General features: G+C 41.6%; 1 protein-coding gene across 2 annotated transcripts in view; it reads left to right on the top strand.

Annotated features, from left to right (window-relative positions):
- The window catches only part of Egfr (epidermal growth factor receptor), a 397,555-nt gene extending 387,763 nt beyond the window's left edge, over positions 1-9,792 (top strand). For both annotated transcript variants that reach the window (XM_065221196.1, XM_065221187.1), the window contains exons 2-8: positions 3,787-4,206; positions 4,267-4,567; positions 4,625-5,132; positions 5,198-5,369; positions 5,437-5,569; positions 5,635-5,942; positions 6,003-9,792. In XM_065221196.1, the coding sequence (XP_065077268.1) occupies positions 3,787-4,206; positions 4,267-4,567; positions 4,625-5,132; positions 5,198-5,369; positions 5,437-5,569; positions 5,635-5,942; positions 6,003-8,308 (4,148 nt within the window). In that variant the 3' untranslated portion in view covers positions 8,309-9,792. The remainder of the gene's footprint in view (positions 1-3,786; positions 4,207-4,266; positions 4,568-4,624; positions 5,133-5,197; positions 5,370-5,436; positions 5,570-5,634; positions 5,943-6,002) is intronic.
- The last annotated feature ends 17,851 nt before the right edge of the window (positions 9,793-27,643 follow it).

Below are 27,643 nucleotides of genomic sequence, written 5' to 3'. Positions count from 1 at the left end.
AAATTAAATTCAAATTTAAAATTAAAATTTCTTGAAAGAAGGGATACTTTTAGATAAACATCACTCGGTAAATGGCTCAGCACTACCATAGTGCAAGGTAAAAGTGATTGATGCTGAAATTTCATAATGAACTTGGCGGCAAGTTTTGTATCAAATGGACAAATCGTATCTTAACTATCCTAATCGTATTTTATAAAATGCTATGTGCGCGTCCTGGAAGAAAAAGATAAATTGTTTCATAAATTTTCTGTTTCCAGATAATTTCACTGTTTATAATGTGTTGTGAATCAAAAAGTTCCATTGAGGTTTATGGTGGTGGGTTGTGCATTAGGAAGAATGCCATGTTCCCTGCTTATCTGATAGCATTTCCAACTAACTCTGAAAATCGTAAACTTCACGTATGAAGTAAAATCAAAACACTTTGAATGCCCTGCTTATGTGTTTTTGAGTGGTTGTTTATATTTTTCTCTTTTCTTTCTTTCCGAAATCTTCCAGAATTTGTTTAACGTTGTGTTGGTGTTGCCATGATGATTGTATTTGGTGGTATTTCCTTTCGGAATAACCTCGATCGCACGTGATCTATTGTGTAGTTTTAGTTACAACATACGAAAGCGATTTAGCTAAGGATACATTATTGACTGCATTCAAGAACGTAATTTCATTTGAATAGCTTGTTTAACCAGGGCTTATGATAGCCTGAACAATGAGTAAAGAGCAAATCGGAACGCTACGCGTTAATGTCGGCGTAAGGGCTTTTTCGTAGCTTTTAGTTTTCGAATTTGAAAGATCCTTGGTTGCAGTAGCTTGCTCACTGAGCAGAAAACGCGGTCCCAGGTCCTTTCATAATATTGGATGGTTTGGATGGGTTTGAATGGTTACAACAACTCGAGTAACGGTATGATGTGATATGAGAGCCTCGGTGACCATAGAACGGCCATTTTTGCTTACTGAGCAGAACGTCATGAGTCTAATCTCAGACACATCCTTATTCAAGATTTGTCAATCGTTTTATTTGATAATATGACTGCACGCACTACGCAAAAGTCATGTAAACTTCGGTTCCCTGAGAGCGGCACATGCAAGCGGCCCTAATGACATAAGAATCAGTTGAAAGAGACGAGAAAATCAATTCAATAAAACGTCCTTTTCGTCGAGCTGCGTATGTTTTGATTTAGGAACACACAATTTAACATGAAATATTTGTTTACGTTCCATGGTTTACGTCACGTGTAAAAATAGTTATTTCTAAGTATGCGTGGTAATAACAGCAACTCGATGATAAAAAAAACAAGTTTCTTTGCCTAGTGGCAAATGTTTTTGCTTACTGAGCAGAAGACCGTAAGCTCAGTTCCAAGCTTCTTCGCGTTATATGATCGTTAAGACATCAATTCAGCTTATCGTGCACAGGACTCTTCGGCTTCCATCGAAGCGAGTTCCACGTCAACACCTTCCTACCCATTCCTTTCTTGACATGCGTTCGGGCGTGGCCGTCGCTGGTATTGCCAAGATTTAGATCACCAGATTTTACACATTGAAGGCTATTGTTAGCCCCAAGCAACGTCTATTGGATATCTGTGTAATTACAGCTGATCTGGCAATAACAAAGTTGCAACCGTGGGCAGTCAATCATGCTCATGCTCATTTGGCGTGGAACTCTATTATAGAATCCAGAAACTTTTGAAGTGAAATATCCCCGTTCGGAACTTGACCTGTTTCGGTTATACTGAATACCCCAATAAGTTGTGAAAGAACACTCCAGAAATATTCAAATGTTACGGGCTATGCGGCTCAATTTGCCCAGAGTATTTCTTCACAACAAAAATTACCATTCGTCTCCATTTAAAAAATCACACAGATGGAGAATTGTGGACACTAAATCATTTAACAATCTCTTAAAATCTGTGGAAAATTCACAACAGTTACGCGCTGCTCCATCATTAGGAACAGCACAAACAGATTCGTTCGCTTGGATTGTCCTTCTGTACCAGATGGTATGCATGTCACACACCTCTCAACCTTGAAAAACAAAATTTCGACTGCCAATCTAATCTCAACCGCCAAGCACACCTCAAAAACCGCGCTCTGAGACAGATTTGCCATTCCGCTCGGACCCCATCGTTTCCAAGCTTCCGCTCAATTAATCGCCCACCGCTGCTGACCCTGCTCTCGATACGCACTGTTCGGTGCTGTTGCACTCGTACCAATCGTGATTCCGCGACCAAATGACGCATACACAGCCCCTCTCTCTATTTGAAGTCAGATCACCACAACCTCCACCCCCCGGATCATTTAGAACCACTTTACCGGGGGACTTAAGTGATCCCGCGGCAAGAGGCATCAATTACACCAATTGAACCTGCCGGGCTGGGCAGCTTGAAATCCGCTTATCATTGCCGGGTCCTGCCCGGGCTGTCCCTGTCCTGTGGGCTCTCCCGCTTAAAAAATATTTTAATTTAATTACACGTTTTCAGCACCCTGCGCAGGCAGAGCGGTGGTGCTATGGGCTCACTCTCGATAAATAATAATGATAGGGCTGTCCAACTCCCGAAAATCGAAATCTCTCGCGCCTTCTCTTCCTTGGGCCTCCATCTCTCTCGCCGAGTGCTGATGCTGATGGTTGGCAGTTCAACAACAGGCAGCAGCGGACGAATTAGGCAAAATGGTTATTTTATTATTTTTCCTTCACATGATCTTGATCTTCTTGTTGCTGTTGCCTTCGATTGCTTTCTTGGATTTGCTGTCCGGGGTGGGCGCGGGTTAGACCATCAGCAGCAGCACGTTCATAGCCATATAATTTGACCTTCTTTAGATTTGCCCATGATTGATTTCTCGATATTTAAGTGTTTTCTACTTGATGCCCCTTTTTGGTTGGAAATTCTTTCGACGCTGGAAACCAGAGGATTATCCTAGGTGGTTGATTCCGAAGAAATCACGCAAGGTCCAAGACTTGCCCAGAAGCAATTTTTCGATGGATTTGGTCATTTGGACGACTTTTAACGGCTTTTTTTTCTGGTAGAGGAGACTTCAACGGCGAGTCAAGTGACGAACCGCAAAATATGCGACAGCCGATTTATGGTTCTGCTGCCCACAACAGATTGGAGCACCAATGGGTGACCATCTGGTCGTAGAAAATATAAATTTATCTCCACCATCTCGGTTTCGAAACCCCTGGCTGCCCCCGGGCCAATCACTCCGATTTTATTGATCAGTCACTGAATCTCATTAGCATGATGACGACGACGGCCGACGCACTCTTGTGTAACATGTACGCGTTACTTTTACGCAAATGATTCGGATAACAGTTGCCGACATTTGGAAGACCTTGAACAACTTCCCTCGGCGATGAGCCACCCCCCGGAAGTGCCTAATGATCAGCCGTTAGTCAAAAATCGTTCAATTACAACCGTTTTGCACGCGCTGGCACTCTTCGAATATTCAAACAACGCCAGCAAGTCGACCTCATGAATGACCGCTTGAACGCGCGGGCACGCGCATGAGTTTATGTATGTGTGTGTGTATGTAATTGCCCATAGCTGGGTCATTAAATGCCGCACATTAAACCGATCGATTGGAATTCCTCGAACACTGATGTAATCTGTCATTGGCCTTACCACCCGTGAACCGTTCCGCAGAAATCATCATGATCTTAATTGTGTATGCTAATATCTCGCTGATTGCCGATAATTGTTATGAGTAAAATGGCTGACACAGTCTTCGGAATGGATTAACAGCTCATTAATATCATCTCTAATGGCACCGTTTCTGTTTTGCTTGATTTTATTACAGTTTGCATCGGAACGAATGGACGCATGTCGGTGCCGTCGAACCGCGAGTACCACTACAAGAACCTGCGAGATCGGTATACCAACTGTACCTACGTGGACGGAAACCTGGAGATCACCTGGATCCAGAACACTTCGTACGATTTGAGCTTCCTGCAACACATTCGGGAAGTGACCGGTTACGTGCTGATCAGTCACGTGGACATTCCGCAGGTCATCCTGCCCCGGTTACAGATCATTCGAGGCCGTACGACGTTCAAGCTGAACAAATGGGAAGACGAGTTCGGTCTGTTCGTGTCCTTCTCGCAAATGAACACCCTGGAGATGCCAGCCCTAAGGGACATTCTCAGCGGATCGTCCGGAATCTTCAACAACTACAACCTGTGCCACGTTAAAACCATCAACTGGGACGAAGTCCTCTCCGGTAAGTTTCATGTGCGTTGACTTTTACAATAAAACCTTATGACCCTTGCAATATTTGCAGATGTAAAAGCCCACTACCGGTATACGTACAATTTCACCTCACCCGAACGGGACTGCCCCCCGTGTCACTCGACTTGCGAAGCCGGCTGTTGGGGCGAGGGCGCCCACAACTGTCAAAAGTTTAGCAAACTGAACTGCTCTCCTCAGTGCTCGCAAGGGCGCTGCTTCGGTTCGAAGCCCCGCGAGTGTTGCCATCTGTTCTGCGCCGGTGGCTGCACTGGTCCTACCCAGAAAGACTGCCTAGCCTGTAAGAACTTTTACGACGATGGGGTGTGCAAACAGGAGTGCCCACCTATGCAACGGTAAGACCCTTCCTCAATTTTACACCAACATTGATAACTAACATTGACGGTTCACAGATACAATCCAACAAACTACCTCTGGGAGCCGAATCCTGAAGGCAAGTACGCCTACGGAGCTACCTGTGTGCGAAACTGCCCGGAACATCTACTGAAAGACAACGGAGCTTGCGTGCGGACGTGTCCATTGAACAAGATGGCTAAAAATGGGGAATGCGTTCCTTGCAACGGAGCCTGTCCCAAGACGTGCCAGGGTGAAGGCATCGTACATTCCGGAAATATTGACAAGTACAAGGACTGCACCATCATCGAGGGTTCGCTGGAAATTCTCGATCAGACGTTCGACGGGTACCAGCAGGTGTTCTCCAACTTTTCTTTCGGACCACGGTACATCAAGATCCATCCGGATCGGTTGGAGGTGTTTTCGACGCTGAAGGAAATCAGCGGGTTCATCAACATTCAGGGCTACCATCTAGACTTTAAGAATATGTCGTACTTCCGGAATCTGGAGGTCGTCGGTGGACGTCAGCTCAAGGAGAATCTGTTTGCTTCCGTGTATATTGTGAAGGTAGGTTACTCGCGTCAAATGACAATCGTTTACCGATTCTTACTTTCCTGAATTCCGATCAACAGACATCTCTTCAATCTCTGGAGCTGAAATCGCTGAAACGGGTCAACTCGGGTGCAATCGTCATCCTGGAGAACGATCATCTGTGCTACGCGGAAGAGATCGATTGGTCCAAAATCAAGAAGTCTGCCGACCACGAGAGCGTGATTATGTCCAACCGGAACATTACGACTTGCCGTAAGTAGTCTGAGTCAAGAGATCTCCGAAGTGGGTGGATTGCTGATGGTTGCCTTTTTGGTTTCAGATGCCGAAGGAATGTTCTGCGACGAGCAGTGTACGAAAGCTGGTTGCTGGGGCAAGGGACCGGAACAGTGTCTGGAGTGTAAGAACTTTGTCTACCAGGGCAAGTGTCTCGATAGCTGCAAGAGTCTACCAAAGTAAGTTTCCCCCACACTCAAAAGTTTCGACAGAAATTTTAACCGGTTTCTTCCACACTTAAAAGGATCTACCAAGTCAATAGCAAGACGTGCGGAGACTGCCACCCGGAGTGTCTGGACTCGTGCTACGGACCGAACTCCGACAACTGTGGATCATGCGTCAACGTCAAGGACGGAAAATTCTGCGTGTCGGAGTGTCCCCTCACCAAGTACAATCTGAACGGAACTTGCGTAGCCTGCCACAGGACCTGTATCGGCTGCAATGGACCACGGGATACGATCGCCTCGGATGGATGTGTCTCCTGTGATCGGGCAATCATGCGTAGCGACGGAACCGTGGAACGCTGTCTGATGAAGGACGAACCCTGTCCAGGTAAGAACGATTTATCCGTATCTCTTTGTGCACCTAACCATTGCTTACTCTCTTCTACAGACGGATACTACAGCGAGCGAGTCGAACAGGACGAAGGACCCTTCAAGCAGCTGTCCGGAAAGTCGGTCTGCCGCAAGTGTCACCCTCGCTGCAAGAAGTGCACCCAGTATGGATTCCACGAGCAAGTCTGCCAGGAATGCGCCAGCTACAAACGGGGAGAACAGTGTGAGGACGAGTGCCCGATCGATCATTTCGTAAACGAGGAAACCCGCGAATGCCTCCCATGCCATGCGGAATGTCGCGGTTGCCGTGGATTCGGTGAAGATCAATGCCTCGAATGTCGCAACCTGAAGCTATACGAAGGAGACCCATACGACAACTCCACGGCCTTCAACTGCACTTCGTCCTGCCCTTCTTCTCACCCGTTCAAGCACTTCCCACTGGAAACCAGCAGAATTGGGCCGTACTGCTCGCCGGACCAGGTCCAAAGTGGATTCCGACTGGAAGCTTCCACGACGCCGATTCTGCTCCTGGCCATACTGGTTCCGGTTGTTCTGATTATCCTAGCGCTTGCAATGGCTTACCTGTATTGCACGCAGAAGAATAAGAAGGATGCGGTGAAAATGACTATGGCGTTGGCCGGTTGTGAGGATTCTGAACCACTGAGGCCGACCAACGTTGGACCGAATCTAACGAAGCTTAGGATCATCAAGGAAGCGGAGCTACGGCGAGGAGGTGTCATGGGTATGGGAGCTTTCGGACGGGTATTCAAAGGTGTTTGGATGCCGGAAGGCGAAAGCGTCAAGATCCCAGTCGCAATTAAGGTTTTGATTGAGATGTCCGGATCGGAATCGAGCAAGGAATTCCTGGAAGAAGCGTACATCATGGCTTCGGTGGAGCATCCGAATCTGTTGAAACTGCTGGCAGTTTGCATGCCCTCACAGATGATGTTGATCACGCAGTTGATGCCCTTGGGTTGTCTGTTGGATTACGTGCGAAACAACAAGGACAAGATCGGATCTAAGGCTCTGCTGAACTGGTCAACGCAGATTGCACGCGGAATGGCTTACCTGGAGGAGCGTCGCTTGGTTCATCGTGATTTGGCTGCTCGTAACGTGCTGGTGCAGACGCCATCGAGTGTGAAGATTACCGACTTTGGGCTGGCAAAACTGTTGGATTATGATTCGGATGAATATCGTGCAGCTGGTGGAAAAATGCCCATCAAATGGTTAGCGCTGGAGTGTATTCGGCATCGCGTGTTTACGAGCAAGAGTGATGTGTGGGCGTTTGGAGTTACCATCTGGGAGCTGATGACGTACGGAGCTCGACCTTACGAGGAAGTTCCTGCGAAGGATGTTCCCGAACTGATCGAAATGGGTGGAAAGCTTCCTCAGCCGGATCATATTTCGCTGGATGTGTACATGATCATGATTTCCTGCTGGCATTTGAACGCAGATGCTCGTCCTACGTTCACAACTTTGGAGAAGACGTTTGCTGAAATGGCCCGGGATCCGGGCCGGTATCTCAGCATTCCAGGAGATAAATTCATGAGACTGCCTTCGTACACCAACCAGGACGAGAAGGATTTGATCCGCACTCTTGCACCGGTGTCCGAAGCCGGAGTACACGGAACGATTGTCGAGGCTGACGAATACCTCCAACCGAAGACTCGGCCAGCCCTCATGCTTCCGGCGTCTTCGATGGAGAAATCTGACGATATGTCCAAGTCACTGCGCTACAGTAAAGATCAACTCAAGCCGGACGAAGAAACGGACCGGAATGCCCGCGAGGTGGGCGTCAGCGGTATGCGACTTAATTTGCCATTGGATGAAGATGACTATCTGATGCCCACTTGTCAAAGTCAAGCACCGTCGGTTCCCGGCTACATGGATTTGATCGGTGTACCGGCCAGCGTTGACAATCCAGAGTACCTGATGGGATCGGCCGGTAGCAACATAAGTACGAGCCTTCCGACTCCACCACCGGTGACGCCATGCGGCAGCGGTATTAGCACTACCACACCCAATAGTCCTGTAAATAGTATACCTCCTTCCATAAGCACCGTTAACTCTAGCACCAATCCTTGCAACGGCTCCATTACCACTAATATCAACAACAACAACAATAACCACAACAACATAAACAACAACGCCGCTGCCGCCGCCGTTGCCAACAATGCCATCAAGAAAGAAGAAGCCATTCCGATGCCGCACACGACGCTCAACGAACCCCAGGCAGCACCGCCAACGCAAACCCTGGGCATTCCCCTTTCGCCCACGGAAACGGAAACCACTTCCGAGCATGAGTACTACAACGATCTGCAGCGAGAACTGATACCGCTGCATCGGAACGAAACTACGGTGTAATAGGGTTCGATTGCAAGCAAACAAGCAAACCCACAACTGTACAGAACTGAGCTTCCATTCTGATTAATCATCATCATAGGAGAAATATTAGGAGATTTTATGAACTGGAAACATCGAATGAAGCGACTTTACATAGCAATCGAATTAGCATACAAAAAAGTTCAAAGTTTGTATCGTAAGTGCCTTCAATACATAGCATAGGAAACTAGGTGTTAGTGGATGAAGAAAAATGGGAGATCAAATCTAGCGTGCCTTTATCAGAGAAGTGGTCCTCGGTCCACTTCCTAAGCCCTGTACATAATCAAATTGTAACGAATATTTAAAAACCGATATAGCTAGTGATGGATAGCTTAGAGTGTACTTAAGCATCTAAGTAGGAGGGTATTTGATCAATTTTAACAAGTGAAGAGTTTGAGCCAAGTACAATGAAAATGAGCTTCTTTGGGAATGATGTTGACAGCGGAACGCCACTCTCCCCCACCCGGCAGTGGTGGCTGTCAAGCAGTTTGAGTGAGCAATGTTTAGATCAATCATTGAGAGACGCTAAATTGGCTAAAATTTAAAATTTTATGTATTTCATTTTTTAAAATCTGTGATACTATTCATAATCGAATGTCAAATTTTATACAACTAGGTTTTACTGCAAAGACTACGAATTGAAAATACAACTAGGCAACAAGCAATAGCAGATATGTGTTTGTAGTGGTAGTAGTCGACAGTGAATACAATTTTGATTTCATGCGGAAAAGTTTTATAAACCATATCCATATATCAACCGACACAATCACCGATCAATACAATGAATGTTTTTATGATAGCGCAACCGGTACTTCTCAAAGCACTTACACCCACTTAAAACGCATTATACTTAACGGATCACACAACAATAAATCTACTCTAAAAAAAAACATCCGGAATTTCTCCTCTACATATTTGTTTTTAGGCCGCGTACTATGCATATGAGTTTTAAAACTAGTTTAACGATTTTCGTTTGTAAATAGCCTTTGGCACCTGTGTTCAGTGTTGTCGAATTTGTAAATATTTGGCCGAAAATGTAACGCCCTACTTAATATCTTTTGCGGCATCCCGTGTGACGATGTTTCAAAAAGATGAGTGGAAACCGCAAAAGTTAGCGAATAGATGTAACGTGTAATGGTGTAAGTAATCGAAAAGAATAACTGAAAATTAGGAAAATGTGCCATGTTTTGTGCATGAAAATAAATTTAACAAAAAATGAGAAAGTCACTTCTCGCCACGGAAGAAAAACATTAAAATAATAATAAAAAAAAACAAAAACAAAAACAATACTGTAAAATACGAAGGAAAGTGGAAAATAAAAGGAAAGGCTATACGAACGTAAAATAAGCAGCAATGGCACAACAAGTAAAAGTTTAGCGTAGAAATGTATTGAAGGAAAAATTGTTAATGTTTTTAAGTTATATATGTATTTTGAAAATTTCAAATAAAATGGAAATTATACACAAGCGGTTTGATCTTTTGATTTTCACAGCATTCGTGATGACCATCATTGATTGAATTATTCGTTGTAGTAAAATCAGTATGACTCTTTCGTTTCTTGGTTGAAATCCGTACGTCCCAACTTAGGGGGAGGGTATGACAGTTTTGGCCCTTCTCAATAGTTTTCAACAGAGGAAAAGTATAATTTTGCCCCCTCAATAATTTTCATACATTGTTTAAATTCTTGGGGAATTTTTACGTACTTTCGTCGTTCTAAGCAGCGTTCACTCTTCTATTAGCAAGTGTTCAGCGTCATGGCATATGACGTGTTTGTTTGTTTACATTTATCTGCCGCTTGCTACACTATCCATTCTAATCCACAGAATTGTCCACAGCTTTCTAAACTTCTCAGGTGAGTGTGACTATTGTCGGCAACCTCTTTTTCTTCGGCAACTTTTCTATTTGAACTGAACGTTGATCAGCTGTTCTAAAGGCTGACTAAAAGTAAATTGATACGCCCCTCGCGCGCCGCTAGCACGCCTCTAGTGTTGGGAATCGAAAATCTTTGACAGTGGTTTGTTTACACTTCTAAAGAGAACAACTGGTGCAATTTTGATCAAAGTAGTCGATCGCGTTCAGAAATAACGTCAAATGGAACACGAAAGAAAAAAAATGTGCGCAAACACCTGGAAAATCCGGAGTGGTCCGGTTCCAAGCTGGGTAAAGTGCTGAAGATTTCGAAAACAACAGTTTGTCGAGTGCTCAAAACCTACAAGGAAACCCTGAGTGTGGAAAGAAATAAGCGGACCTACGAAAAAACTTGAATCAGGGATCGTCAGCTGCGCAGCAAGGTGTTAAGGTGCGTTAAAGCCAACCCCGGTCTTTCGATCCGAGATGTGCAAGGCTCTTGTACGACCGTGTTTTGTCGAAACACAAGGGCTGCAATTTGATCGATGCTAGGGGAAGGCCAGCTCGAAGTATAAGCATCAATATCGATGGTAGAAATATTAAATATTTTAATATTTGTGATATTTGTGAATGTCATACTTAGTCTGACAGTTGTTTTTTATTTGTTTTTGACTATTTTTGGTTTTAAGTGTAGATTGGAACCAATGTTTACTCCTCAGCATTATTCCTGAAAGTAGTCTAACTGAGAATTTCAGAAGAGACGTGAGTGTCGCTAGTATCCAATCTACGAAGTATAATATAACAACGCTAACGCTAACGCTAACTATTTTTTGGTTTTAAGTGTACATTTGACATTCGTTTAATGAAAAATGGATTTCACACGAGAGGCAAGTTATTCGCTTCACTATTATTCTAATATTTTTTTTAATTTGAATATTTGGTTCTTTGATAAAAAGAGCTTGAATGCGTGAAATATACGGTATTTACGCAGAAAACCCGGAAAAAAATTACTTTTCTCAGAGGGGAGAAAAAACTAATTCTAAAGCTGGCCAACACCATTCGTGATGCAGGCTTGGATCAATTAATGCCATCCAGCAAAACGAACAATACGAAATCCGAGTCAATAGATTCATTTGAAACGAAAGTGTTAGAAAGAATCCAATCTTACTTCAAAGAACGGTAAACATTTGTTTGAATTATTTTTCCAACTATTTATCAAATGCTGTGGATCTGTGTTGATTGATTCCAATTGAATGTCATTTTTTTTTTTTTTGCTGGACTCGAAAATCTATCGGCAAGTGTATCTCTGTCGAAAGGCGGATACAGAATGGCAATCATTACCTGTGTTCTCAAGTTCTCAATTATTATTCCCTATTTATTTATGAACACGCAGATGCACATGTGAAACAAGGAACAATAATCGAAGTTGAAGAATGGGGCGGGGGTCTTATCTGGGTGGGATGACTGTAGCCTGTCTTTTACCAACACGAAATTAAAAAAAAAAACATCGACTCGCCTAAGCCTCCGTGTATCCTCGGTGGAACACAACACTTGATCTTGCTGGCCGTCACCCCTGAAATCCACTCCATGTCCTCCTAAATTCGACATTCCTTGGTACCTTGGTCTTGGTACATGATATCAATATACACGTTCCGTTGTCGTTTTCGCTTGATTCGCCATGAGCCTGGTGAGATTTGCTGCCGGATTTTGTAGTGGACGAAAGGCCGCAACCAAAAACGAAAAATTACGCAAAAATGATGACAAACAGAAAGCTGCATCAGTAAACATAAACAACAATGGTGAAACGTCATTGAGTGCACGGTGTACGCTATATAAGGTAAGATATTCCGGTAAATGACATTTGCATAGTGACGTCATTCCTATCCTTTGAGAGCTTAGGAGAGCCTTTTGCTGAACAAAATGAAATGATTTGCTGTGTCTGCAATGTATTTACACTGTACAATTTGAGTTATTCTCCAGCAAACTATTGGAAAATAGCAATGACGTCATTAGTCGACATTCATACTTAATGTTTACAACCGAGAGTATATTACCAACAATCAATACGAAACTAACGATTTTAAACTGGCTCACTACTTGACTAGCCTATTGGTCCCAAGCAAACGATTAACGTACCCCATTCTAGTCGAAATTATAGTACTGCACATTTTTTTTTGATTCGCTATGAAAGTTTGACAGATAATATGAGGGGTTATTGGTTTTTCCTATGTTTCGAGGGGTGAATCGATTAGCTTGGGACCAAAGAGAGTACCAGAGCTGAGCCAAAAAGTTGAGCACGTTATTTCGGGACCTTCTAGTCTTAGAGTTACCTATATGATATTACCAACAATCAATACGAAACTAATCAGGGGTGTGTGGATCCATGCAGAACATGCAGGGGTGAGTGAAATAGCTTGGGGCTGCTTGGGACCGTTGTTCTGGTACTGAGTGAGCCAAAAATAATAATGATTTTTTTCGGGACCCAGTGGTCTTAGAGTTACCTCTATGATATTACCTTGTTTATGTATACCGTGATTGAGTGTATTCGTTATAGCTACACTGTTAAAATTGTTTACTTTGTAGCTTTCCGTTTGACAGTTAATATCATTAATATTTATATTAAAAACTGTAGTAATTACTAATTCGAGCAATTTTTACACCAAATATTACTTCAGATCAAGTTGTAATTCCCCTAGGATCGGTGACGAAACATACGTCAAACTCGATTTTAAGCAGCTTCCCGGTCAAAAGTTTTACATCGCGACTGGACGTGGGGATGTGCCGGGAAGATTCAAGTTCGTGTTTGCCGACAAGTTCGCGAAGAAGGCCATGATTTGGCAAGCGGATTGAAGTTGTGGCCTGAAACCATTCGTCACAACCTCGACGATGACATCCCAAGTTTACATCGAAGAATGCCTGAAAAAGCGTGTATTGCCGATCATCCGCAAGCATAGGGGCAAAGTCATCTTTTGGTATAATGTGGCCACCTGCCACTACTCCAAGGTGGTTCTGGAGTGTTATGCTGCCAACAAGATCGTTTTTGTTCCCAAGCCAATGAATCCTTCGAAATGATCAATTTAGCATGTAAAATACTATGGTAGGCACTGCACAGTTCTATCAAAACCTCAGCATTTTCATTGATCCATTGCCCGGAATTTCCACCAATCGAAAAATACCGGACAATTTCAAAGCAGCGACTTCGATGAAGCGGCGGGGCAGCCAAGGATATCCAGCATGCGGGCAAAATGGAAGAAATTCGCTGATTCCATACCCATTTCCACTGTGCGGGCGATGATGGGCTCCATCAAGGGGAAGTTTGGAGATTTCTTTCGAACTGGAAAATATATTAAAAGTTTTAATAAGATTACTGTAATGCAGCCATTAATGGACTTTTTAAACTTATTGAATTACGAATTATAGTTCTTTTTGTGCATACCAATTTACTTTTAGTCAGCCTTTATTATCTGCAACTCGAAATCAGCCGCGTTTTGTAGTCCGTATATTTAATTTAAAGAAAAACCTGGTATAAAAGGTTTACTCAATCGTAAAATGGATTCAGATTTATGAATCCGGGAATCGTTTGAATACTTTGAGCGAAGTGATTTGGTGAGAAAATACAGCAAAAATAATATTAAAATTTAGGTTGCCAATAACAGTCAATGGGTGCCGAAGCCATCATTTAACATATGGAAAAAAAAACTTACTTACGCGTTAAAAATCTTTTGTTATTGTTTCTTTTCTTTTTTTTGTAAATTATTTTATTTGTACAGGCTCAATCGAAGTTATTGTTTCTGTTGATGGATATTTCTTTTTTCTGAAAAAAAAATTCTTTTTCAGTTGCACGATCGATGAAAATGTCAGACGGCACGCGTTGCTATGGTTTGGCTAGGGCACAGACAAACAGACGTAACTCTTTGAAAAAGATTTTCTTGAAAACATAGAATCTCAATACATAGAACCTCAGTAACGACATCTCTCGGGCTTCTCGCGGAAAACAAGCTTGCTCGTTAATTCTCTAACAATATTGCATAAAAGTTCTACATAATGTATAGAAACGTCAAAATGATCCGATGCCAGCGCTGTGGCGAGTAGTTCGTGGAACTGATAATATTCAATTCAACCGTTTAATGCGTGAACGAAGATACACAATGAAGTGTTACGTAAGTTTGTCTGTGGCTAAGGTGTCGCTTTTTGAATTAAATCTCAGTTAAATCGCTTTTTAAGTTAAATCTATGTTGCTTTCGGGGTTTCTTTGGCTAAAATCAGCACAGGTGGGTAGATTTGAATGTAGTAAATATGCTTTCTTATCTTGAGTATATTGAGAACCACAGGGCTTTTACTTGATTTTGAATCAAAGTTTAGTGAGTTTGCATGAATTATAGAAAAATCCCGTGTCTGAGGCTTAGGAATTGTTTAGAATTTTTACTGAGATTGCAATAAAAATTGGACGTTTTTTGACTTGACAAATTTCTGAAACACTGGGACAATGAAGTAATGAAATTGGGTTGTTTGCGGAATGCTTAAATAAAACAGCAAAAAAGGCTATCTTCCATTTAATTCCACTTAATTAATTTTGGTATCCACGACAGATACGTATTTCGACTACAAATTGCAGTCTTCATCAGTGTCATTCCCACTAAAGAACTTATCAAAATCTAACCCCCTTAAGTACTCATCCCCTAGGTAAAAAAGTCAAGATCACAGGCGGCTTTTTTAAATATAGTGGAATTAAATGGAAGATAGTCCTTTTCAGGAACAATGTCATTTATTTCCGGCCTATCTCAGATTTAAGTTTTGGTACATAAATTCATAGTGTAATATTTGGAATATCTTACATTTACATTTTTTCTTTCTTTATTATTGATTTTTTCTGCTGTCGGCTGATACCGTATGCGTGATAATGTTTGCACCATCGTACAAATAAAGTTTCCGTTTCACTTGTGCATACAATGCCTTGATTTTCTTTGCATGCACGTAACCTATAGCTCATACCGTAGGAGGCTGTGTATAGTTTGACAGTTGCACCATGATGAAGTGGCAGCGTATTCGTGATTTTTCCCACGCACAAATGTCGCAAAAAGACATTTCAATCGCCGTGATAGTGTCCCGGTGGACCGTCAAAAGGGTTTTAGACCGAGAAAAGAAAGGACAACTATCCGCGAATGTGGCCACAGGTCATCCGAGGGTTATCGCTGCTATCAAAAGGAAGATTCGGGTGAATCCAGTGCGTTCAATAAGGAAAATGGCAAAGGAACATGGGATCAGTGACTTTACGGCACGGAAGATCGTAAACGAAGATTGCGGGGCGAAGTCGAGGGCACGGAAAAAAAACTCACATGATTACCAACCACATCCGGGAGCTACCTATTCGAACGATACAAGAAAATCTTGAACTAACTTAAGCAAACAAATCCAGTAATCCTGTTCACCGACGAGAGCATGTTTACCGTCGATCTGGTATCAAATTCCAGAACCGACCGGTATATTAGTTCTCTTCCGGTAAAAGACGTGGCCGACGAGCACAAGAACGTGTATCTGACCAAGCATCCTGCTAGCGTTATGGTGTTTGGATTGGTGGCTTCCGATGGCAAAAAAATGGACCCGGTGTTCATTCCAGAAGGCGACAAGGTCAACACGGTCTACATCGGGATTTTAAGTAAGTATGTTCTTCCGTGGATCAAAGAACAGTACGGTCCGAAGCCAAATGTTGTATTTTAACAAGATGGGGCTCCGTGCCACACCTCGAACCGCACTCAGAAGTGGTTGCAGGAACATCTTCCGTTCTGGACGAAGGATATGTGGCCGCCATCCAGTCCCGATCTTAATCCGCTGGATTACTCAATATGGCGCGTCATGAAGGCCAAGGCCTGTTCTAAACGCCACCCGAGTACAGCAAGCCTCAGACAAACATTGACCCGTACCTGGAGAGAAATGGATCCATACTACATTATTAGAAATTGCCGTGCATTCCAGGCCGTAATTGCAGCAAGTGGAAACTCGATTGATGATTAACATAGTTTAAGACTCTGAGAAACATCCTCCCTTTAAATAAATAAAAAAAAAAACTCGAAAACGAAATTTTTCAGAATTTTTTTAATTTTGACATTGCTCAATGGTGCAAACATTATCACGCATACGGTACATCTCTAATATATACTTTATAATATAACAGAATTTTATTAATATTATTTATTTATTTTGTCAAGCAAAGTAGACTACATACAATGGTTACAATGTTTTACTTACCTACTGTGCATTATTTCTATTATGTTTTAGTTGGGTTTTAATTTCTTCTATGCTAATAACTTCACATTTTAGATTATACTGTCGCATCATTCGATTGAAGGGCCCCTTTTTGCGTAATTTGTTCTGTGTGATTTTTCTGAGAATAATTTTCGTGTTCTTAGATGCCGACAAGGTGTGTAGAAATTTAATTGTGAAAGTATTTCTGATGATTCTATGCGATGTGAAATAATGTCATTGATGTCAAGTTCTTTGAGTGTTTGTAAGTTGATGAGCATACAGCGTGCTTCATATGATGGAAGAGGAAATGCGGTCCAATTCAATTTGCGAAGGGCATATAAAAGGAATTGTTTTTGGACGGATTCTATGCGTTCCTCGTGTATGGCAATGTACGGACTCCATACTAGGTTACAGTATTCCAGAATAGGTCTTTCGTATGTAATATATAATAATTTGATAGTGTATGGGTTTTGAAAATTATAGCTTAACCTCTTAATGAAGCCCAACATACTATTTGCTTTCGTTATGATTGTATTATAATGTTCTACAAAAGTGAGTTTGGAGTCTAGGATCACACCTAGGTCCCTTACAATTTTAATTTTTTCTACTTTTTTCTGCTAAATACAATTGCGTTGCATTTTTTTACATTGAGTTGGAGTAGACTTTTACTACACCAAGTGTTGAAAATGTTGATTTCATTCTGGAATTCTTCTGTGTCGCTAGAATTACTTATTTTTATGAAAAGCTTCATTTCGTCTGCATATATAAGAACTTTTAGTTTTTTAAGTATGTAGGAAATGTCGTTTACGTACAAAATAAAAAGAATTGGGCCTAAATGAGAACCCTGGGGCACCCCAGAGGTGACCGAAATAGGTTCTGAAAGTTTATTCTGAAAACGAACTATTTGTTTGCGTTGCGTTAAGTATGATTGGAGCCAATTCAGAAGTCTAGATTCCATTCCTATTTTTTGCAATTTAAAGAGTAATAATGGTATATCGATTCAGTCAAATACTTTACTGAAATCAGTATAAAGAGCTTCCACGTGCTTGCCATTGGCCACTGCGTTAAGAATGAAGGTTACAAATTCAAGAAGATTAGAGGTAGCTGAACGACCTTTAAAAAAGCCGTGCTGTTTGTTTGTAATTTGATTTTTTACTTGCTGAAATTTTTTGTCGTTTACGATTGATTCAAAAAGTTTTGGGATGCAAGAGATAATGGCAATTCCACGATAATTACGGATGTCAGATTTCTTGCCTGATTTGAAAATAGGCACCCAATGAGACGATTTCCAAATTTCAGGGAATTTTCCATTATTCAGACTTACTTTTTACTTAAGGGTCCTGTGCACCACCAGCGGTGCAAAGGGCCAAAGTGAAAGACTTCCATCCTGGGCGGCTGCTCGCTTTTGCCTTGACCTGGGCCCAGGTCAGATTTCTATCGACTTGCTTAATTTCCTTATTGAGGCTCCGCCGCCATGAGCCCCTGGGTCTGCCTCTGCTGCGATGTCCTGCTGGATTCCAATCCAGCGATTGATTGCAGATTTCGTTTCCGCCCCGTCGAAGTGTGTGGCCGACCCACCTCCACTTTCACTCTCGAATTTCTGTTGCTATCGGCTTCTGATGACATCGACGATGGAGCTCGGCATTCGAGATCCAGTTGTGAGGCCACCAGGCACGAATTATATACCGCAGGCATCGGTTGTTGAAGACCTGCAGCTTTTGAGTGTTCTCCGCTGATACGGCGTATAACAACACAGATTTCACGTTCGAGTTGAAAATTCGGATTTTGGTGCGTTGACTTATCTGGTTGGATCTCCATACGTTTCGTAAACTCGCAAAGGCAGCCCTAGCCTTCTTGATTCGTGCACCTATGTCGCTCTTGGTCCCGCCGTCCGACGCTATTTGGCTGCCAAGATATTGGAAACTTTCGACCTTCTCCACTGCTTGCCCCGCTACCGTAAAGTTGGAAGGGTTGCCCGTGTTGATATCCAACGATTTGGTCTTGTTGACGTTGATGGTGAGACCCGCCGCAGAGGAGCGTTCGGCTAGGTCATTGAGCTTACTCTGCATATCAGAGCGCCGTTGTGCTAGTAGAGCAACATCATCAGCCAAATCGAAGTCGTTGAGATGCTCTATGGTGATAGGCTGCCAAAGCAGCCCACGGTTCGATACACGGTTAATTGCACCTACCATGATCTCGTCGATTACGATGAGAAACAGTAGCGGTGATAGTATACATCCTTGTCTCGCACCAGCGACTACCCGGATAGGGTCGGACAAGGCTCCGTTATGCAGAACTCTGCACGTGAAAGCCTCATACTGCGCTTCGATGAGGTTGACGATTTTATCCGGGACTCCCTTGCGTCTCAGGGCGCCCCACAGATTCTCGTGATTGAGACGGTCGAAAGCTTTTTCGTAGTCAATGAATACCAAATAAAAGGACTCTTGGAATTCATTGACCTGCTCCAGGATGATGCGGAGCGTGACAATATGGTCCACTCAAGATCTTCCGGCACGGAATCCTGCCTGCTGCCGTCGGAGAGTCGCGTCGATCTTCTCCTGTATCCGATTCAGGATAACTTTGCACAGAACTTTGAGAACATTACACAGTAACATGATGCCTCGCCAATTGTAGCACACAGTCAGATCCCCCTTCTTTGGGACCTTCACTAAGATGCCCTGCATCCAGTCGGCCGGAAAAGTCGCGGTGTCCCAGATATTACAGAATAGTTGATGCAACATTTGTGCGGATAGCATAGGGTCAGCTTTGAGCATCTCTGCAGATATGCGATCGACCCCTGGAGCCTTGTTGGATTTCATGCTTCGGATAGCTGCTTCAATCTCCTGCAGTGATGGGGCCTCGGAATTGACGCGAGTGATGCGCCGCACCCTAGGCGGATCATACCGAGATGTTGATGGCTGGTTGGCCGTCGAAACTTGAAGAAGTTGTTCGAAGTGCTCAAACCAGCGTTTCAGCTGGTCAGTGGGGTCGGTAAGCAATTGTCCAGTCGTGTCCTTCACTGGCATCCTCGGGTTCATCCTTGCTCCACTCAGGCGTCGTGAGATATCGTAAAGGAGGCGTATATCGCCAGTGTTTGTGGCTTTCTCCCCTTCGTCGGCCAGGGAGTTCACCCACGCTCGCTTGTCCCGTCTGCAAGAGCGCTTGACTTCCTTCTCTAGAGCCGAGTACCGTTGACGGGCTTCGTTCTTGGCTCCTCTGGTTTTCGCCCGCTCTATCGCGGCTTTTGCTTCTCTACGCTCCTCAATCTTCTGCCAGGTTTCATCTGTGATCCACTCTTTCCTCTGGGTGCGCAGCTCACCCAAGTTGTTCTCGCTTGTTTCTATAAAGGCATTCTTGATGGCCGTCCATTGTTCTTCTACGCTGCCACCTTCTGGAACGTCCGCAGCTCGAGTCTCAAGTTCATGAACAAAAGACCTTTTTACCGCTGGATCTTCAAGTCGGCGTGTGTTGAACCGCCGCCCGAGTCTCTCCTCCCGTCGCTGGATCCGCGCCATGCGTAGGCGGATTTCACCGATTAGAAGGTGATGGTCAGACGCGATGTCGGCGCTGCGTTTATTCCGGACATCAAAAAGGTTCCGTCTCAATTTTCGGCTGATACAGATGTGGTCGATCTGATTCTCGGTATGTCCATCACGGGAAACCCACGTGACTTTGTGCACTGGCCGATGGGGGAAGAGCGAGCCCCCGATCACCATGTAGTTATTGCCACAAAATGCTGCAAACAGCTCACCGTTCTCGCTCATTTCGCCGAGACCATGGCGTCCCATGACACGCTCATAGTCCGTGTTGTCGGAGCCGATCTTCGCATTGAAGTCGCCAGTGTAGATCTTGATGTCACCCTTTGGAACCTTATCCACGACGGCATTCAGTTGACTGTAAAAATTCTCCTTGTCCTGTAGCTCGGCAGCATCGGTTGGCGCATAACATTGGATTACGGTAAGGTTACGAACCCGTGTTCTAAATCTGGCAACGATTATCCTCTCATTAACAGGCTCCCACTTGATGAGCGCAGCACTTGCCTGGACGCTAAGTAGGAGACCAACTCCACGAGGAGCGTTTTTTCACCTCGAATACCAGAGTATAGTAGTACCTGTCCCGACGGCAGTTTGTGTTCTCCAAAGTTTGGCCAACGAACTTCACTCAGTCCCAGGATTTCTAGCTTCATGCGTCGCGCCTCGTTCGCGAGTTGTGCCAGTTTACCTTGCTGGGCTAACGTCAATACATTCCATGATCCAATTCGTGTCCGTTGATTTGCGCTAAAAGTCGTTGCCGTTATATCAGTTCGATGTCTTTCTCTGTTGGTTTCTGTAACAATTGTAAAGGTTTCAGAGACAGTAGGTGGTTGGCCTAAGGTCTCCTATCCGCCGTTATGGGGCTGCCATCTTAGGTGTAGCTTCCGGGGAAGAGCATTTCTTATTCAGCCGCTGGATGCCAGTCAGACGCTGTTTGAGCCGCCCCTCCATGGTGAACAGACGCTCGGGTTGGCGAAGCATTTCCTCTATCACCGTGTTATGGTTACCGCGCCAGTGTTCGCGTCGCACCTCCTCACTCTGCTATTGTCGGATTGACAACATTGCCCAGGCTACGCCAACCAGCTGTGTCCATGTTTCAGCTGGCAGTCTTTTGTGATCATATGACTCGTGGAGGCGTGAGGTAGGAACTTGTGAGGACCGGAGCTAGGTATATCGCTCCTTCCAGATTGTCACTCACCATTTTGTAGCCCCCATTTTTCAGAGAAATATTGAAAATGCGTTCTAAAGGAAGGGTGAGTTGTTCTGAAAGATTCTTCAAGAATACAGGTGCAATTCCGTCAGGTCTTGGTCCTTTAGTTGCGTCCACATTTTTTATTACATTGAGGACTTCATGTTGACATATTTGATTGACAGATATGTTGTTAGAGACTTCGGGAATGAATGCAAAGAAGTCGCGGTCGCGGTCTTTTTCAGAAAATGTGGTTATAGGTATTAACAATAAATGTTAAGGTTACAATAAAATAACCAGATATTTCCCGGTTTTGCCCGTTGTTTTTGATTCCCGGTTAATTTCCGGGTTTCCCGCACGGGAATTGTAGTATTCTGACAATTTGAAGAATTGTGAACAATATTTTAAACAAAATGCAAAATGAGTTTTGCACAGGATTGTAGAGAGATTTTAGGGATAATTATGAAGGAATTTTGAGGAGAATTCAAAAAGAGTTCGTCTAGAAGTTCCAGGCATTTTTAGAGACGTATTTCAAGAAAATGGTTAGGAAAATTAAAGGAGAATTCGAAGGTAGTTCTCAAGATGGGGAATGAGAAGAGGACTTCAGAGAAATCTAAGGCAAATTTGAAGGAATTTCAGGAAGCATTCTATAAGGGAATTTGGAAGTGAATCCAATTAACCTCATGACAAACTTAATAATCGTTGCAACCCTAAATAATCATTAAATTATACATCTTCATAATTATCTACGCAACACTTTAACTTTGTACTACTAGGCCAAGAAAAGTCCTTTTTGATACCTTCTAATTATTTTCCAGAAACAAACCAGCATACGTTGGAAAATATCTTAAATCTCAATCAATCAAAGAGAATTTAGAAGAGAGCTCAAACGAATCAAATATCAATTTCAAGAGTATCTAATTCTGAAGATAGCTAAAAAACATCTTAGCTGAATCTTCTAGTTTGAAGATAGTTTCAAGGGAATTCCTAAGCGACTTTATGAATTTTTTTAGGGATTTTTGAAGAATTTTCGAGAGGATAATAATTCAAAGGAAATGTTGCACATATTTTAAAAAGGATTCTGATTAGTATTCCTGTTAGACTTGTAAGAAAGTTCCGAGAGAATTGAAAGACGAGTATCAAAATAACTTCAAAGAAAATTCCAAGGAAAGTCGAAGAGATTCTCTCAAAGCCATTTGAGAAGAATTTTGAAGGAATTCTGAGAAATGGTCCCGGAGAATTCTGGTTTAAATTTGGTACAATACTTTGGGAAACCCAGGTGAATTCCAACAGCAAGAGAGTCCAGAGGATAAAAAGTTCGCATAAATCTTAACCAGGTTTACCCATAAAGTTGGTTTAAGGGGGAACCTGTTGAGATTTCTAAAAAAAATGTATTTTTTTTTTTGTTAATTTTTTAGAACATTAGACCATTTCGGGTTTTCAATATTTTATTGAGCAGCCCGTTTTTTGGCCTATCTTCAATAAATCATGATTTCAGACCGCTCCGACCGAATCAATTTTTATCTTCATCCGATAGGCCGAAGTGAATTCATTGACGTTTCATTGGCGTTTCAATTGCGTTAGGCCGAGTTTAAAATCCGTAGGCCGAGTTTGGCGTCAAGAAGCAGTGTTAGACTTTTGAAAATATCTCAACGATTGGTTTCTGTTTATCAAATCTTACGGTACGTACGGAAAGGTAAATAAATTTGGAAACCATCAGTAATAATAACATTCCGTTTGGTGCTAGATTATGCTAGATTAGGAAATACTAAGTGCGGGTTGTGCTTAATAGGCTGGAAATGGGGTAGCTGACCCTAATATTTCAGATTTATTTTCAAAAAATTTCAGCTTAAAATATTATTTGGCAGCTCTTTTCTTGAAACCACATTGTTTTACCTTGCGAGACAGGGATCTCGCAATTTTCACCCAATTTTAGATAAAAAAATTGAAAACGCACATATTAGTAAAAAGTAACGTTATTTATCGGTAAATTTTATCGATATTCTGGGTTTGTAACAATACCTAATTTTAGGTAAAATAAAAATCTATTTCTAAGTAATCTTATCTTAGCGTGCTCCTCAACTGCAAGAAGAAAAAAAAAACTTGGCTACACTACAAGCCTTTCTTGTGTTCAAAAGGCTGCAGCTACAGTTTGTACGCAAGTTCTGCTGCATGCACAGCCGTTCACGGCCAATGAGATCAACTCAAATTGACTTTAAATTGTAAAAAAGTGGAGTCAGTCAGTTTGTAAGTAAACTGATATTACTCACTTCTGAGTATGTGTGAGGAAAAATAGTTTTTAATTTTAAAACCATAAATGACAGAGAAACACCTAAGATTTCGTTTGATGGATGTTTCAGAGATCCTGTTTTTTTTTGTAATAATGTTATTCTACCATAGTAGGAGTGGAACTTTCACAGAAGTGGAACTTTGGATCAGAAAGTGACTCCATTTGTCATTAGTGAACACTAGCGCACCTAGCGGTAGAAGGCATCTTCTGCCTGCAGTTAAGATAGGCAGCATGCTATGATAGTGTGAGTGTACATAGAAAGCCCGTGTGGAACGCTACCACAACACATCGCTTGTTGAGCAGAAAAACGAACCACTTTTTAATTCACGGATTTGTTTGCACTTCCCCTTCTGTTCTGTGATACAATGATAGCTTAGAATACGTAGAAAAAATGGTTCGAAACATGAGTTAAGTAGATAGTATTCCCTCAATTTACGCGGTGGTTGGTACCTGCAGGAGCTCAGTACACTCAAAATAATCGACACGTTATTATAACGTGAAAAACCACGTAGGGTATCTATTTTTCCTTTGCTGTCAATTGTATGTGGTTCAAGTAAACTCTACATGATACCATTTATAAGTGAACATAAATTACTTTCGAAGCCACCACATTTTTAGTGAAGTTTACGTGATTTACACATACACAGATTCCATGTGCGTTGCACGTAAACTCTAAGAAATTTTCACGCCTGAAAACATAAATGAGTGATTCACTCATAGTGCCCTACAATATGGCGCTAGTTCATTGTGCATATTTAAATGTCATTACAAACCCAGATTGGTTTTGTTTTTATTTTTGAGAGACAATTTTGTGTTTTAAGTAGAATGAATTAAAATTGTACAAGGAGATTAATTTAGTTTGTTCCATTTTCAGTATGATGACAAGGACCATAATGAATGGACATCAAATCCAGTGGACGTTATAAGTTGATTAATTTTGGTTTGTGTTCCTGTTCTCAATTCTTGTCTTGGACGAATTTTATTTCATTATATTTTTAATGCCAATGTGTTTTGTTTGTAGGTCTATTGAGAAAGAAAGAATACATTTTTTTTAAATCGAATCGGAATTAAACATAATTGGAATAATCTTTTAAATGTCATTTGGAATAACCACATGAATTTTATCAATTTTACATAACTTTTACGTGATAATCCAGTGACGTTAAAACTCACTGCATTGAATGCCGTTCACACGTTCACACAAAAAATAATCGTCAATAAAATTAAAAAAAAAAACATTGGTAGAATTAAAAGTTTGCGTTGGTTCTTTTTGGTAGAAAGTCTTTAAAATTTAAAATAAAACTGCGCCTACTATCAATTCAAAAGTTAACCGCTCCCTACTTTTAAAAGTTCAAACTTTCAACTCCTTTTTCACATTCTGCACACAAAATAGCTCACCCCTCACAGAATTTCTCGCCCAATTTTATGTATGGGGCGGGGCATAAAGTATCTTTTGCGCAGAATATGTGAAAAAGGAGGGATTTCATGTGAAAGTAAATGCATATATAGAGGTACCAGACATGTTTTGTAGTGACAGGTACTTTCTTTTGTAATCTGTGAAAGGGAAATCACAAATCGAGTGAGCGATTCAGGTCGTGAGAGCAAATTTTCTCTCTCAAATTTGAATTTTTTTTTGGCTCTCTTGGAACTGGTAGTAAAGCAGATAAAACTGTATGGGGAAAAATCATTTTTAATTAATTGTAGCTTTTTTAACAATAATTTCCGGGAAAAAACTGAACGACAAAGTCCCTGACAATTTCTTCAAGTTGTCGTTCACTTTTTTCACCTGAATATGCACCGAAAGCGAATTATTCCCACTTCTCTCAATTTCTATATGGGGATTTTTATCACTTTCTACCAGCGGAACAGCGCCATCTCTGTGGAAAATTGTCCAACAAAATGATTAATTGAGCTGACTTTCTGTAGATAACTAGTTGATGGTTGATACTAATCACATACATTAAGAATTTATTTCCGACATCGTAATTTTTATTACCGAACTTCCAACATGTAATTTTTTACCGAGCATCTATATTCGGTAAAACTATGACCCCATTTCTAAAGTTGTCATTGTTTTGAAACTTTTAAACTGATGAATTAAAATGTCTGGTTTTTACCAAACAGTTCAGCTGTTGAAAGTTCGGTAACAAATACCGAAGACGGTAATCAGTTCTAAGTGTACATACAAAAAAAATCAGCGCACTTGGTTCAAGGACAGCCAAGAAACATCAAACCCACCGCATAAATGGAAGTATTACCATAGAGGTAACTCTAAGAGTACACTGAACCAATAAGATATATTCCTGTTATGTGCAAGTCTAATAAATTTGCGCTATATGAAAATCCAATGAAAACTTTATGAATATCTTAAACATTTACAATGCTGATAAGTTGATAACTTTTATATGATCGTCATATGATAAATGAAATTGGTAAAATTATAAGTATTAACGTAAATGGATTTGTAGCCTATAAGTATAAGCTTTATTTTTTACTACAATATCATATACATGTCATAAATCAATCCAATTAAAATGTAAATGAAAATCACATGAAATTTTCTATGTCTATATAAAACAGATATATATATTTAAACGGTTTTAAAAATAAATCAAAACCAAGGGGTTGGTCACTCTACACAGTGTGCCAAAATCAAACTTGGGCACACCCGGGCGGAGTCATTGGCACTGTTTGGCATCCATGGTTACAATTTTCATGATCTTTAAAATTACTGGCCACACTGAACTTTTTCTGCGCCTGCACAATGTGCATGTGTCTAAATTTGTTATTGATGTTGCCACAATACAATCCAATTTTTACAAACCACAACCGTGAATCTCCATCAAGTCCCTCCAGTGCTTCTCCAAAATCGAATTGAATTCCACAAAGTACATCATATTACCTGTCCAGTGCAATTCCTTGCATAGCAACACAAATCAATCAATCTCAACATTACCGGCTCCAGCTCCGTTATTAAAGTCGTTACTCAGACTCCCGTGACCGGAGGAAAGAACGTCCCATGAGCGGTTCTGATCAACCTTGAGCCGGAAACTATGAATTTGATCAAAACTAAACATCAGGCAGTGGGAGTGCTTTCACAGTTGCGTTTTTTTATATTGTAGCTTATTTGAGATTCGACTCAGGACTGTTGAGGTGTGATGCTGTCGGTGTTTTCGCTTGGTTCTACTGGGCCACGGCTAGCTTTGAGATAGAGCTCGTTTAATTAGCATGAAGTAAGAACAGCTCTCCCGATTTAGCTCTGACCAATTTATGTTCCGTTTCGGTGGTGTAGTTTGTTCAAATCTTTCTTAATGCACCTGTGTGCAATAAAACAACGACTAAATCATATGAATTTTTAATTAGAATCTTATGAAAGTAAATATTGCAGTAGAATCATTTTTATTTTCAATCCTCAAAACATTATTTTCTGGAACCCCTTATCTTATGGGACAATAACAAATAAAGATTATTCAATGCAGTATCATTGTTTTTAGCAACAATCATGTTCAATGAGTGTACGATAACATATTTGAAGATTATTTCAATAACAATCATACAATATGTAAAACCATGCCAAAATAAATGTTTGCCGTTGGGGTTCCTAAAAGGAAAATCTAAATCTAAAGAAAAGCAACTCAGTTTTAAAACAGCAAAAAAGGGTTATCTTCCATTTAATTCCACTTAATTAATTTTGGTATCCATGACAGATACGTATTTCGACTACAATGTGCAGTCTTCATCAGTGTCATTCCCAGTGGGAATGACACTGATGAAGACTGCACATTGTAGTCGAAATACGTATCTGTCATGGATACCAAAATTAATTAAGTGGAATTAAATGGAAGATAACCCTTTTTTGCTGTTTTATTTAGCATTCCGCTAACAACCCAATTTCATTACTTTATTACTTTAACTCAGTTTTGACATTATGATCTTTTATTTACAAGTGAGTAGAAGTGACTCACGCACTGAGTAACTCTTGCTGGCCGTGTAGGCGTTCTAAAATTGCATGCAACTTTACTCACCTCGCAAGCAACCATCGTAGTACTAAAACTATACACATAATGGTTGGAACGTTATCCGACCATACACGACATTGAATCAATTCAAAGTTGAGTTCCATTAAGTCAAATTCACAAAAACATAGTTCACATAGACATAATAAAACAATGTCTTAAACGCTGTCCAGACTGGAGAGTTATAACATGTTATAA

Source organism: Ochlerotatus camptorhynchus, unplaced genomic scaffold (assembly GCF_037179485.1).
Source record: "Ochlerotatus camptorhynchus isolate MF236.1 unplaced genomic scaffold, CSIRO-AGI_Acam_v1.1 ptg000012l, whole genome shotgun sequence".
NCBI lineage: Eukaryota > Metazoa > Arthropoda > Insecta > Diptera > Culicidae > Ochlerotatus > Ochlerotatus camptorhynchus.
Note: the sequence above shows the minus strand (reverse complement) of the source record. Positions and strands in the feature narration are given on the sequence as shown.